Source organism: Dendropsophus ebraccatus, chromosome 1 (assembly GCF_027789765.1).
Source record: "Dendropsophus ebraccatus isolate aDenEbr1 chromosome 1, aDenEbr1.pat, whole genome shotgun sequence".
Taxonomy (NCBI): domain Eukaryota; kingdom Metazoa; phylum Chordata; class Amphibia; order Anura; family Hylidae; genus Dendropsophus; species Dendropsophus ebraccatus.
In genome coordinates, this window is record NC_091454.1 from 225,711,668 (window position 1) to 225,727,293 (window position 15,626).

At 42.8% G+C, this 15,626-nt stretch overlaps 1 protein-coding gene and 1 pseudogene across 1 annotated transcript; one reads left to right on the plus strand and one right to left on the minus strand.

The window, feature by feature from the left end:
* The first annotated feature begins 3,921 nt into the window (after positions 1-3,921).
* On the plus strand, positions 3,922-4,869 carry LOC138785542 (olfactory receptor 11L1-like). Its single transcript, XM_069961596.1, has one exon. It carries the CDS (start codon positions 3,922-3,924, stop codon positions 4,867-4,869), a length of 948 nt encoding a protein of 315 aa, XP_069817697.1.
* Positions 4,870-13,177: 8,308 nt separating this feature from the next.
* LOC138785549 (piggyBac transposable element-derived protein 4-like) lies at positions 13,178-14,928 on the minus strand (annotated as a pseudogene).
* Between the last annotated feature and the right edge of the window lie 698 nt (positions 14,929-15,626).

Below are 15,626 nucleotides of genomic sequence, written 5' to 3' on the forward strand. Positions count from 1 at the left end.
TTTGCATTTCCTATTGAATTTGTATATGCACGTATTTCTGTATTTTATTCTTGTGAGAGTGAAGGCGTTCATAAATTAAATTTTCAGATTTTATTTTATTTTTTACTTCTTTACTACTGTACATTTAGTAGATTGCATTCAAATATATAGGAGGTGTTTATATAATCATTCTGAACCTTCATAGCGTATACAATATGTCACATGCTACACTTTACACATTTACAGGATAGCTTCAAATAAGGCATCCCCCTGAAAATAATAAGGCCTCCCTTGAAGGTAAGGCGCCTTCTGCCACCAGGGTTATGCTGGTTTGTGATGACTACAATAGAGTATACAATAAATGTTCATTATTTTTTGTTCAAAAATAAGTGTGAATTCTTCTTGGAACAATAAGACATCCCCTGAAAATAAGACAAAGCACATCTTTGGGAGCAAAAATTAATATAGGAAACTGTATTATTTTCGGGGAAACACAGAAGTGGATTTTTATTTATTCATATATTCATTTATTTTTTTGATTAAAGGACAACCCCGGCCATTTTCCCCCGGCAGTTAAAACACATTACAAAGTTGTATAACCTTGTAATGAGCTTTAATTCCTATGCCCCCCCATGACATTCCAGAAGCATTAAAGTGTTTGCAAACGTGATCACTATTTACCACCGTTTACCATCTGTACAGGGAGGCAGGCCGAAATAGTGTCACGAGATTACACACTCCAGCACCCTCTGCAGTGTCAGCAGATGACTCACAACTTGCTCAGCTCTGATTGGCTAAGCAAGCTATAAGCCATCTGACTCACTCTCCATTGATGGGAAGTATAATAAAAATTAGCTCAAAGAGCAAGGTAGCGCACACACGCTATATTCAGAGGATCTTTTGGAGGAATGTCCCAACAAACACCACCACTGTTGAGACAGAAGTTGAAGCCATCACCAAGAGACAGCACTACACCAACATTTACCCAACAGCAACGAAGTTCAATGGACACCTGACTAAGTTTATCACTCTGGAGTCTCTCCCATTCCAGTTAGTGCCCAACCGAGATGGAGAATAGCAAGTCACCATTTCTTTACCAACAAGGCTATTCCATCTCTGCAAGCATACCTGAAGAACAAGGTTGGCAACTCCTTGCATCTCTCTTTCTTTTATTGGGTACACCTAAGAGCAGATTTATGGAGTTTCAGCTATGGCCAGGGGCAACATATGTCCATGACTACTCATTGGATAAATGTCCTCTTGGGAGAGCCGCAGTGGCAGAAACAAGCAACAGAGGTCACAGAGGTCACACAACTTTCTCCTTTGAGATTTAATTGTGGCTATTATCCTGAGACTTCATTGTCTGCCTCCACCACCTCATCCAGTCATGACACCACTACACACCTTGTCCTTGTGGTGTACCAACATTGCCAAGCCCAGCGCTGTTTGGCGTTCTTCCATCTGGGCAGCCTGGGTGATTGCAACCACACTGGGTAGGAACTTTTTTATACCATGGAGCATGACATATTCAAGTGGTTGACCGTCGCCATTTTCAGGCGACCACCAAGGTGGTGGACAATAGGAGAAACATTGTGTAGGCACTGCAGCGAGGTGGGCTCGCACACAATCTATTAATGGCTCACGTGTTGAAACTCTTCCTCCTTATCCATGCATAGTTGGCTCCATGCCTTCCCGGGACCAGGATTACCTGAAGATGGTAAGGAAACTATGTACCCACTGCAGTCACTTACATGGCATGGAACTCCCAACACAAGATACAACACAATTGTGGACTGTAAAAACAACGGATAATCTGCGGTGTTCTGACGTAGTAGATCCTTTCCCTCCACATTCTGAATTGGTTGTACCAACAGGGACTGGTGTTCTCTGACTTCCTAGTCATGCATTCTGGCGGCTTCACGCAGAACTGCAATTTTACGGTCACCGATTGACAGATGATTTGTAATGATCATTTGAGGAAGCCACTCTGTTTGTCAGCCACAACATCTACAATGTGAATGATGTTGTCCTCCTACTTCACATCAAGGAACATCATTGCTGAGGGGACTCAGAGCATTGTCACCATCTATAATGTGAACCTGAGCCCAGAGATAGATGAATTGGTGATGGAGGAGAAAGTATACAACCAGGTGTTACAAACCCCAATGGCTATCATCTCTGGCCTTGGAACACTAGAGGAGATTGAGGATAGAGATGATCAAACAGCAGGAATTTTCAGGTTTGTTCAAACTCGAACCTTCGGCATTTGACTCCCGCTGCCTTCCCGTTTAGTGGGGAAAGTGAAAACAACCCGAGTACCGCCTAGAAAACAGGGATACAGCCTATTACCTAGACTGTATCCCTGCTTTCCAGGCGTTCCTCGGGCTGTCTCCACCTTCCCCACAGAACGGAAAGGCAGCAGGGGTCAAATGCAGAAGGTTCGAGTTCGAACTAATCTGAAAATTCCCGATGTTCGATAATTTCTAATTGAGGAATCTCTTTTTGAAGAGGTTGACCCAAGCACACCCTGGAGCTACACAGGTTTCAATGGCACATGTCCTTAGTCTGCTCATGATTCACTTCCACCATCGCAGCAAGGAAACTGCTTCAGAAAGCCTAGAAACATCTCTTTCTGAAACTCTGATAAATGATCCATTTTATCCATGACAACATTGAGGGGTATTTGGGTAGACTATCGGTCCCCTTATATGCCCACCAAGCCAGCACTCCACACCTGATTCCTTCATGCAAACATCAAAAGTAGGAAGTGGTTGGAATATATGACCCCATTGTGAATTACTTGTTTCACCTTAAAGTTTTAATATATTTACAGTAAACCTTTGGTCCAATTAAATAATAATTGTCTGTATAGACTGATCTCTTCCCCTCAGTCCTTGTATACCCCAGGGAGCACTCCTCATTACTAGTTACAGTCATTACTAATTATGGTATACACGGGATGCTATTGTATTCCATCAGGATTTGTATGTGAGGAGCTTATATTATAAAATGAGCCAAATGTTTGGGAGATTCACAATGAGGCAGCAATTATATCTTATTCGGATCAGATTTCTGCTGGATAGAAGGAAGACGCCGTTACTTACAAACTGACTGATACAAACGATACTGTGAATATTGAATTTGTGGCTCATGTAGTAAGCTATAATTATTATTATTAATATTATTATTATTATTATTATTATTATTATTATACATTATTTCTATGTCTGTTCTTCGTGGGATCACAGTAACCCCACCATACTATTACATAACATATAACAGTTTATTTACAAGGTACAAAACTATAATACATGGTGATAAACGAGGACGAGACAGGGAGAGGGTCACCAACCCCCAGCACTGGGCTGAAGGAAGTGTCCACCCAACTAATTACTGAGGCAGCTCACTTATGTGGCCAGTAATTGGCAGAACGGCTACTTGTCTCAAGACACCACAAGGAATCGGTGTGCAGCCAAGAACGACCACCGTCAGAATGGCAATGAATCACATGGTTCATTTTTAGTTAGTTAGATTTGGAGGACACAGGGAAATTTAATGTGTTTTTTTTTTCTCTCCACCCAAAGCCATTGCAAAACATGCTGCATTCACTCTGCTTGTGTTTTTTTTTTTCCTTTCGCTTAATTCACAAGGCAGCATGTTGTAATTACACCTTACCCTTCCTGAAATGTTCCAAATAGATATAGATCTATGTATATGACAGGGAAATGGGGATATAGGCTGGAAGGGTTGGTGAACGTTACTTTCAGGGTGAAGCCTTAACTTAGAGAAAAGATCCAGCTTACCCTATTTCATACAAATTGATGATTACAGATAATCCCTTTAACTATAATGTTGTCAGACATTGTACATGAGACATAAAGCACCATACCTGTTTAGTACAATACTGACCATTTCATCCTCTGTAGGTTAAATGTTTAGAAAATGTGTAAGGAAAATGAGACAAAAGTCACAGAGTTCCACCTTTCGGGATTCCACAATCTTTACAACTATAGAACTCTCTTTTTCATTGTCCTACTTGTAATTTACATTGTGATAGTGGTCGGAAACCTTTTGATCATCTTCTTGGTGTCATTTATTGACCATCTGAAGGTTCCAATGTTCTTCTTCCTCAAACATCTAGCAATGGCTGATGTCCTCCTCACCACCATTGTGATACCCGTCATGTTGGACATGATACTGAGGCATGGAAGAGTCATTTCTGTCATTGGGTGTCTCACTCAGTTGTCTTTGTATGGTATTTTTGTGTCCGTTCAGTGTTTCCTCTTAGCTGTGATGTCTTATGATCGATACTTAGCTATTTGCAGCCCTCTTCACTACGCTTCCTTCATGAACCCTAGTAGATGTCTCCAGCTCGTCTCCACATCTTGGTCTTTGGTGGTCACTACGGTGTTAAGTGAACTTGTTTCAATAAGTCAGTTTGAGTTTTGTGGCCCAAATATTATAGACCATTTTTTTTGTGATTTAAACCCAGTTGTAGAACTATCATCTTCCGACACCTCTACAGTTATAATGGAGGACTTTGTTTTCTCCATCTTCATGGTGATCTGCCCATTCACTTTTATAATTATAACGTATATCTGCATTTTGATCACAATAATGAAGATTACTTCTACCTCCGGAAGGAAAAAAACATTTTCCACATGTAGCTCCCACCTGACCACAGTGTGCACCTATTATATGACTCTCATCACAGTTTACATGAGTCCTTCTGATAAGAGTCCTAGTAATGTGAATATGTACCTATCTCTTCTGTATATTGTGCTGACTCCACTTATGAATCCCTTTATCTACAGCCTAAGGAACCATGAATTTGAAGGAGCTATAAAGAAAATACTGAAAAGAATCCAGATAGAAATGGTAGAATTATAATTAAGTGATATCTAAAAACTAAAAAAAATATCTTGAATAGTAAACTAAATTTTCAGATTTTGTTTTGCACTAAATTTAGTAGATTGCGTTCAAGAAATATAAAGGAGGAGCTTGTAATATTGTTCTAAACCTTTATAGCTTATACAGTTTGTCACATGCTATACATTACGTAAACATTTTATGTGGGGGTGTTTGTGTAAGAGAAACCTGAAAAAAATAAATAAATAAAAAATTTTGAGCTATTTTTTTTATTTACAATAGAGTTGAGCTAACTTTAGTTTCAGGTGTGCGCCATTTGGTTAGAAGTGTCTGCTGAAGTTGGATTCAGCCCTATGGAATCGTGGAAAACAAGGATACAGCTGCAGGCTTCGTTCCCACAACATTTTTTTCTTGCCCTTTTATAATTTTTAAAATTATGTCCTTAATTTTGTGGTCTTGCCGCCTGTTAGTGCTGTTGGTACATTATTTTAGGTCAGGTGGACTGATGTGCCATTTGGGTGTGCCTTTAAAGGAGAAGCCCGGCCGCAGATAACTTATGGCAGGGGAGAGAAAAACAATGAAGTATTGCTGAACTCTCCCCGTGCCCACGATGCACCGCTTTACCATCCCTGGGAACCCGTTGGAAGGCATTGTTGTCACCACTCGGAGGAAAATGCCCGTCTTGGCTAGTAGACTGCTTACTCAGGCAATGGGTGACTGCAGCGGCCAGCCGATCAGTGGTATTTAGATGTCCGCACAAGAAGAGGTGAATCAGGACCCCCGGGCCTTGCAATTAAAAAAAAGTGGAGGCCGAACTTTTCCTTTAAATGAAAAATCCTTTAAATGTAATAGTAAGTATGGTGAAAAGACGGTGAATAAAAAAATAACTGTGTGAACATCTAAAAATAACATCCGTTGTTTGTAAAAGAGGTCCAAAAATAATTGTCATGATCATTATTTTGACGTCCGCACAGACAATGTCCCGTCATTCATTGTACTGTGTGCACTGGACGGCTGTCGTTTCATTGATTTTAAAGATTTCCATTGAGGTCAATTAAAATGTGGCAATAACAGACGTATTTTCTTTCTGTTTTTTTTTTTTTTTTTTACTTAGTGGGAACAGAGCCATAGGATGGTCAGCTCTAATTAAAAACTGCCTAGGCACCATGATTCTGTGGGTCTGAACATTTACACTGATTTTTGTAAACTTTTTGTTTTGTTTTACAGATTTTTAAAAGCAGACTTAAAAAAAAAACAACAACCCTATAACTCGAGCTTGTTTTCTTGTATCATTACCCATAATTTTTATTTGCATCATCTTGGAGGAAGGTGAATCTTTCTGATCGCTTCCTTTCCTTTTTTTTTTTTTTCTTTTTCTTTTCTTCTTCTTTTTATAAATGTCACAAAAAAATCAGCATTTCTTATATTGCTTTTACCTAGAATTTCTGATTATTTCCATACATGCAGCATCTGGATACCACCATCAAAATTACTGTAGATTTTCATTTTATCAGACGTATGTGAAGGCCCTTCACTGCATACATTTTATCACTCTCACTACACCAACAATAGCTTAGTAGACCTCGCTTTTCTGTAAAGTAGGAAAATGGTAAGCTGGCACATAGTAGCCCACTGTGTAAAAAAATGACCCTTTTTTGTCATATACTGAGTGCACGAGGCCTAAGGACAAGTATATATCAGGAAGGGGTGAAGCTATAGGGGTGGAGAGGGTGTTGTTGCACCTTGGTCCAGGAGCCCAAGAGGGCCCATATAGTCTCTCTTCCACTTATGAGGAGACCAGTGTTACAAAGTTGAGAGGTCCTGTAACAGAAGAATGAACCATCTCCTTCTTTGGGTGCATGGTTGAATCTGTCAAACCATAGAATGAAGCCTATGGGACCAGTGGAGATGCACGAGGCGACCAGCTACGGAATCCGCGGCAGGTGATCCATCGGGATTCCGTAGTGTGGACATACCCTCAGGCTATAAAACTTTGCTTTTATTAACCAGATTTGGGCTATGTTCACACTACATAAGTTTCCGGCCGTAGCGCATTCCGTGAATAAGCGGCCGGAGATTTACGTAGTTTGCGTTTAATGGAAAGTATACGATCTACAGCTGCACAGTTCACACCACGTAAGAACTTAAGCCAGGATCGTATGCGGCGCCGTAAAAAATGAACCAGACCATTGTTTGAGGATGGAAATGCTGTAACTTACACCCGTAGCGTAACATGCGGTCCCGTACGGAGTGGTGATTTCTTCATTTTAGCAATTTGATTTGCCGATTCAAAAGGTTCTGTGGGGTGTCCGGGGCTAGCCGAAGATTTCCAAGTAAAAGACTGCTGTCAGATTGCTCCGTACGGTGCTCAGGAAGCGTAAGTAGACTACGGGCGCAAGTTCGCGGACCGTACGTAGCCGGCCACAATTTACGTAAATCCCCGGCCAGAGTTTCACACGTATATGTCTGGCCGCGGAAAATATGCGGCCGGACATATACGTAGTGTGAACATAGCCTAAAAGTAAAGGAGTTTGTATTGAGATTTTACCGCCCATAGATCCTGGAGGCAATACAGTTTACAGGAATTAATCTTGGTGTATCTATTTTAACTAGTGATGAGCGAGTACTAAAATGCTCGGGTGCTCGTTACTCGAGACAAATATCTCCCGATACTCGAGTGCTCGTTTCGAGTAACAAACCCCATTGAAGTCAATGAAAGACTCGAGCATTTTTGCAGGGGACCCAAGTTTGGTAGAGGGAAGGTCGTGTAAAAACCTGTCAACCTCAGAAATTGATGGAAACACAACGGAAATGGACAGGAAACAGCAGGGGCAGCATGTATGAATGCCTCTAAAGGCTGCCTAATGGCACCATTATGCCTAATTCTGTGCAACAGCCTGGTTAAAAAAGAGGTAGGCATATGGACCACCCAAAAACTCAGCCTGACACAGGATGGCAGTGAGAACACAGGGAACCATTAAAAAAAGAGGTAGCATATGATGAACCAGCCAAAAATTCAGCCTGACACAGCATGGCAGTGAGGACAGAGTGAACAAGGTAGAAGCGGTAGCCAGTCAGCCTTCCAAAAATTATACCAGACCTAGCATGGCAGTGTGCACACAGAGAACCATTAAAAGTGAGTGAGGAAGCACAGCTGGCTGGTTGCCGGGGTCGCGATCGGAGGGCCCCTTGCAACCAGTCCTGCTCCTCCACAGACGTAGTATGACGTCAGAGCATGGAAGTGAAGACACAGAGAACCATTAGAAGTGAGTGAGGAAGCAATTGAGCCTCCAAATAATTAGGCCAGACCTTGCATGGCGAAAGAAGACTTGACAGTTGGCTGAGAATTGAAGGAAGAGGAGGAAGAGGAGGAGGAGAAGGAGGAGGAGGAGAGGAGATACCAAGAAATCTTTATGTTGAGCTGCTTTCCCTGGGTGGACAGTTGAATTCAGGTGAAATCCAGGCTTTGTTCATTTTTATAAACGTCAGCCTGTCAGCGCTGTCAATTGACAGGCGTGTGCGCTTATCAGTGATGATGGCACCAGCTGCACTGAAGACCCACTCAGACAACACGCTAGCGGCAGGGCAGGCCAGCACCTCCAAGGCGTAAAGTGCCAGTTCGGGCCACGTATCCAGCTTTGAAACCCAGTAGTTGTAGGAGGCAGAGTGATCGAGAAGGACGTTGGTATGGTCAGCAAGGTACTCCCTCACCATCTTCCTGAAGGCTTCCCCCCTACTCTGTCTAGACTGGGGACGGTTGACATAATCTTGCTGGGGTGCCATGAAACTGTCAAAGGTCTTGGAGAGTGTTCCCCTGCCCCTTGACAAGCTGCCTGCTCCACCGCTCCTCTCCCCCGCTCTTTGGCCCACAGAACTACGTCCTCTGGCGCTACTGGTGTCAGATGGGAAGTACATTTTCAGCTTCTGCACCAGGGCCTGTTGATATTCATTCCCTCTCATACTCCGCACAAATGAGAGGGGAAAAGTTGTGTTTGTACCGAGGGTCCAGGAGGGTGAACACCCAGTAATCTGTGTTGTCAATTTTTTTTTTTTTTTAAATCCGAGGGTCACGGGAAAGACAGCCTAACATAAAGTCAGCCATGTGCACCAGGGTCCCAACACGCAAGAACTCCCTCTTATCACTAGCCTCAATTTTCTCCTCCTCCACCAAATCCTCCTCTACAGACCATACACTAAGGATTGAGCATTGGTACCCTCTTCAGTGGCGGCAGCAGTCTGATCCTCTTCCTCCTCTTCTTCATCCTCCTCATCCTCTACTCTGTGGTGAGAAACTGACGTCAGGGACAGGGCAGGGCTATCTAGCGGCGGCTGTTCTTCACCCGTCTCCTGAGACGAAGGCAAAGCGTCAGACAGCAGGCTGAGGACAGAGGATTTAAGCAGACACAGCAGCGGGATGGTGAGGCTGATGATGGCGGCATCGCCGCTGACCATCTGTGTTGACTCCTCAAAGGGGCCCAGTACCTGACAGATAGCAGACATCCACGTCCACTCCTCATTGTAGATTTGAGGTAGCTGACTGACCTGACTACCGCTTTACAAAGAAGCCAGTGAAGACGGGCTCTGCTCTCTCCATTCTATCCTTATGGAGGGGGGAGGGGCTTGGGGAGATAAGGGAGCAGGAAGAGGTGACATGAAGGTCAGCTGTTTGTAGACTCTCTGGGCACCTAAAACGCTGTATTCTGGGGTCAGAAAGGTCAGTGCTTATCTATGAACTTACTGAGAGAAGATTGCAGGGTGTTGTGCTGTGCAGGACTGCTCCGTGCTCAGTCACTCCTAACAGCCCCTCCCCTCTCCATAGCCACATAATGGAATCAGAAATCCTGCTTCTTCTGCAGTGAGGGTGGGGCTGGGAGATTGCTTTTTTAGTCCAGAAGTTAACTCTTTTAGTAAATAAAACCTATTACAGAGTTTCTTAAAATCGCTTGAACTGTTAATATTTAATGTTTTTTTAAAAAAAATTACCCTGAAATGACAGTTACGTTTTAAGGGGTTAAAATCTCTCCATTCCCAGGCTCATAGCGCTTTTATTCTTTGGTCTATGGGGCTGTGTCAGGTGTCATTTTTGCGCCATGGTGTTTACTTTCTATCGGTACCTTGATTGCGCATATGCAACTTTTTGATTGCTTTTTATTAACATTTTTCTGGATTTGATGCAACCAAAAATGCGCAATTTTGCACTTTGGGACTTTTTTGCGATTGCGCTGTTTACCGTGCGAGATCAGGAATGTGATTAATTAATAGTTCGGGCAATTACGCACGTGGCGATAGCAAACATGTTTATTTATTTATTTATTTGTTTACTTTTATTAATAACCTGAGTAAAGGGGGGGTGATTCAAACTTTTATTAGGGGAGGGGGCTTTTTATTAATAATGACACTTTTTTTTTTAACTTTTACATTTATATTAGAAGCCCCCCTAGGGTTAGGGTTATTCCCCCTGGGGTTAGGGTTATTCCCCCTGTGGTTAGGGTTATTCCCCCTAGGGGACTTCTAGTATAAGTGCACTGATCTCTCATAGAGATCTCTGCAGCATAGATATGCTGCAGAGATCAATGAGATCTGCAGCCGGAAGTAAACGAGGGCCGAGCCGGGATCAGCGCCATTACGGCGCTGACACCGTAATGGCACAGACACAGACAACGTCCCAGAGGAGCGATCTCCCCACTAGACACCAGGGATGACTGTCAGGACCAGTCACACCAAACACACAGAGACAGTGAGCCCTGAGCTCAGCCCCTCCCACTGTCCCTACCTAATTGCCGCAATCTGCCCTAAAAGGGCAGCGGACAACTTGACGGCGATCCCTGGCCTGGATACGTGAAACAGTAGACAAGACAAAACGAACAAACACAATAAGAATGGTCAGCAATCCGGGTCACAACAGTCTGGCAGCAAAAGTACAAAATCAGGATCCAAAAGAGTAGTCGAATAACAGGTAAAATGGTGCAGGCAGCAAGCAAGCGAGGTCAAAAGATACAAGGCAGAAATCAGGAGAAGCAAAGAAACAGAACCACAAGCAGGCAAAGACTAAGTCAATAACCGGCAGGGCACAGGCAGAAACAGAAATCTTAAATAGGAGACCAGGAACCATGTCCAGAAAGTGATAGAAGGGACCAGCTGTCAATCACTGAGGCAAAGGCAGGTTATCTGTTACAAGACCAGAAGAAACTTAGCAGAACAGACACGGGTGGGGCAGGGAAAACAATTAGCAGACCAGAAGGAATAAGACACAGTTCAGACAGGGCACAAACAAAGGCAAACAAAACACTGAATTAATGAAAGATTATGGCCAAAATCGCAGTCTTGGTCGTACCTTACGCACCAAGGACTGCGCCAAAGTTGCATTCATGACAATGACGCTGCAAACGGTAATCAGATGCAGCTGTCAACTTTGACAGCTACATCCGATTACTGTATTAGCGGGCACGGCGATCGGACCATGCCCGCTAATAGCTGTGGTCCCGGGCTACAAGCGGCACCTGGGAACGCGGCGATTCAGAGCGCGGCCGCCGCACGGCGCCGCTCTGAACGTCCTTAAGGGGTTAAGGAACCTAAAACTTCCAACCAAGGCGGCAAAATCCTGACTTGCAGAGATGGGGCTGTGTGATCGTAGCTGCAGCCGTTGTTGTTTACAGGCAAGAAGTGAAGTGGGGGTGGCAGTATGGTGTTGGCATTCCATGTGCATAGAAGTTGTACCTTTATGAACCCACTTTATGATCACAGACGGAAAATATATTATCAAGCTCTTTGCCGCCACTGAGACAGAAAAACTCACACCCCAAATGCAGTGGGGGTGTCTATGTAACAGGTGCGCTGTTTGAATGCTGTTGAGTGCCACTGCTGTCTTGGGGTATCTGTATAGTGCCTTAGCCTTCCCAGTGCTACTCTGCCAGTTTTGTGGAATCCCTAGGTGTACCCTGAGCCTTCCTGAATGCTAAAATGTCAACTAGCTGATGGTGTACCCCTTGTTGTACCATTTTGCCTCTGGAAACAAATGTTGTTCTTAGGACCTGATGCTGGCTTGGTGTAACAAACACATCTACATGCCCTGATGAAGATGACGAGGCTTGTGCTACCAGATTCCACGTGGGATCTGCAACATTATCATTGTAGTCGGGGATGCAGGTTTTCTCTTCAAGGCTGTCTTCCTCTATTCACATGTCTTTCCATCACCTTTCTTTGTACAAAAATACCTCTGCCTGGCTATCTTGACTGCTTTCTGGCCTAGCAACCCCTGGAATTTCAATGCTGACTGTCCTCCCATTCCTGCAAAATATCCTCTGAGTGTAGTGTCCGAGAGTCCTTGGCCTCGTCTCTTGTCCAAAATAAACCTTTTAGGGACCATCAGCCAAAATGTTTCTGACAAACCTAGACCAAGTCCGGACCCTTCACTTGATTGCTTGCTCTGGGATTGATTACTGACTGCTGTGGAGTGGGAACTTTGAGGGATCCATTCCACAATAAGAGCCTGGATATTACTCACCTGACTACTGGGTCTTACTGGGAGCTGCAACCTACGTCCCATCCTGTTAGGATGGCCGCCACCGCAACCTCATGCTCCACCACTTCCACTTCCTTGACTCCTACCTCTCTCGCTGCCACTGGCCAAACCCTGAAAAGGACCAGACTTCTTTAGACATTTGAGAATCCGTGCAGAGGACAATTTATTGCAACACAAGGGCAGGTGAAAGGATACATGATGGATTAGAACCTGTGAAATGTTTTAACCTTCCTCTAGTGTTAGCTTTCTGTTACTCTTTCTTATGTTAACGGGTCGGTTTTGACCCGCGTCTTAAATCACCCCTAGGATGCCCTAAAAACAGTTATTTATGATCCTATTTGTTACTTACCTCTTAGTTACCTTGTTTGGGTTTCTTATCCATGGAAGGATTGATTTTAATATTTATGTTGTGGCCCCCTGGGCCTTTCATTTGGGAGCATACCATTCATTTTCAATATAAAAATATTGTCAAATGAACCTCAAGAGAATAATATAAACTTTAAAAAGTTTGTTATATTAACTGACTATTACTGAAGGGTTTTAGAACACATTTCTTAAATGTAAAAAAAATATACATATGTATATTTTATATTATTAACTCTAGTAACATCTATGGTGTTACAGGTCACTTTTGACCCATATCTAAATACTTTATGAAAAAGGCAAAAAAACTGTTTGTTTTTTTAAGGAACTTTAATACAAATAAAAGATAAAAATTATATTAATAGCAATAATAATAAAAAGTAGCTTTTCTGGGTCAAATAAACAACAATCAAGCAAATCAAAACAAAAATCAAGTACTAGTTTTTAGATGCATGTGTGGCAAAAAGTGACACTTTTTGTGTGTTCTTTGCAGAGGTATTTTTTGCAGGTGAAGCACAATGTGTTTGTCTTTCTGTCCTTATTGCTAGGGCAGACCTGACACCTCTTTCTTTTAGAATCAGGTGGTCTCACTGGGGTTGTGGCTGTTGTGGTTGATGTTGAGGCAGGGCTGGTTGAGGAGGATGCTAGTGATGATGCTCTTTGTGTTGCTGTGGGTGTGGACGAAGCACTTGTTGAGCTCTGGAGTTGTCGGACCAAGGCCGCAGCGGCTGGGTCTCGGGGCACTCGTTCCCTTTGGTCAATGTGCGCCTTGACAAGGGATCGTCCTAGTTCCTCAAGAAACATCCTCCGCTTGTTTTTTTTCTTTGAATTCCATCCTTGATGAATGTGGGTCCACAACACAAAAGCATTGTATGCTGACACATTAAGGATGTTGTAAAATACAACCATTGGCCATCTTCTAGTCATTCGCTGGCAAGTGTAGGTGGCAGTCAGCTTGTCCAGGTTGTCCACTGCTCCTTTGTTTTTGTTATAGTCCAGGATGATTCTGGGCTTTTTGTCACTTCCTGATGAAACAGCTTTGTGAAGTGTGGACATCAGTATCACATCCCGTCGTTTTTTGGGGCAGTATGAAACAGCAGTGGTGGTGTCTGTAAAAACAAACTTTGAAGAAAGTGGAGCCCTGTCTTTCATCTGCAACAATTTAGCGGGCAGCTCAGGTTTGTTTTTTTTCACTGTGCCCACCGTGGTGATTTTCCTCCTGAGAGGTTCTTGTCCAAGGTCATAGCTGGTAAAAAAATTGTCTCAAGTAGCGTTGTGACCCTGCAATCCAGTAGTCATATCGAGGACTACACGTTTTCCTTGTTTTTTTTTCAGGGATGCCACTTGCAGACTTGCCTGTGTAAATCTGTAGATTCCATGCATAGCTAGTTTTTGCATCACAGGCTGCCCAGATTTTTATGCCATATTTGCCTGGCTTACTTGGCATGTATTGCCGGAAGGGGCATTTTCCACGGAAAGGGAGAAAACATTTGTCTACTGTCACCTCTGGCCCTGGGTTGAACATCAGTGGAAGGAGCTGCACCCATTTCTCCCAAACATCCCTGATGGGAGCAAGTTTGTCAGATTTTGTTCTGGTGTCTCTGTTGTCAAATCTGAGGACTCTTGATATCATTTGAAACTTTTGAAGTGACATTGTTGCCCGGAAAATATTCCTGCCTGTCGATGGCCTCATTGCAGGATTTGTACAGTCCAGCAAGGAGAAGAACACCAATGTAGGCATCCAGGTCATCATCATGAAGGTCATTCCACATGTTGCCATGGACTTTTTTTCCTTCAAGGTTTGTCATAGCAATAATGACCTTTTTTATTGACAGTGGCATAAACAGATCAAAACATGTCTTGATGTCCCTTACTCTTGTCACAGCAAACCTTGTGATCCCAGGGGTCATTTTTATGACATTTGCAGCATCTGCCCTGCCATGTACATCTGGTGGTACTGAACTCCAACTGATCTTGCCACTTTTGGATTTGAATCTTTCAGGAGAAGCAGCTTCAGCACCGGTGACCTCCTCATCAGACTGATCAGAACTGTCTGTGTCTTCAGGTTGATACTCCACATCATCTTCCTCCTCAGAAACCTGTTCATCTGTATCACTTTGCTGCTGTGTATCCTCTGATTCATTATCATCCAAAATATAATCCAGAATTTGGCTTGCATCTAATCTCCTCCTCATTGTTCAATGGTGTAAGCTGGAGATGTACTGCACTGCAAAGTACCAACTCTAAGCTGATTTGGCCATACATGCCTGGACATGTCCCTAACTCAAGTTGTTGGAGGTAGAGCTGGCTGTGGGCTGTTGGTTTATATTGTGTTTATGAGTTCAGTTTTCTTCAATATTATTTTTTTACTCTTATATTACACCTGGGTCGAAATTGACCCCAACAACACAAATGTTATAATTTTAATAAGAGCATTTTACAATTTAGTAAAATAGTTTTATTTTATTGAATTTTGTTTAAAAATAAGTTCCTTACAAAGTCAAAAAGTCTTGATGCAATAAACAAACGTATGTAGAATTTGTATGCATTTAAAAACTAAAACGGGTCGGTCACGACCCTAACACTAGAGGAAGGTTTTTAATAGAAAGATTTCCCATTTTCTGCCAAAGTCACCCCAATGTCCACACCGGCCCATGGCGAAAATTGGCTGATTGACTTTTTTTTTTTTTTGTGATTTCCCAATTTTTAACACTTTTACAAGAACATGCATTAACAAATTTGCCCATGTGTAATAGTCCCAGTATTGTAGCTAATATGGTTTGGCTGTTTTATTGAAAATTGTTAAGATTTGATTTGATTTCACCCAAAATTTGTGAAGCTCGTGAAACAAATTTCCAGCTGCTTCACTCATTTCTAATCATCATCTTCATCA

Excerpts from the sequence above, each read along its gene's own strand:
- LOC138785542 (XM_069961596.1), top strand. The coding sequence starts at position 3,922 with ATGTGTAAGGAAAATGAGACAAAAGTCACAGAGTTCCACCTTTCGGGA.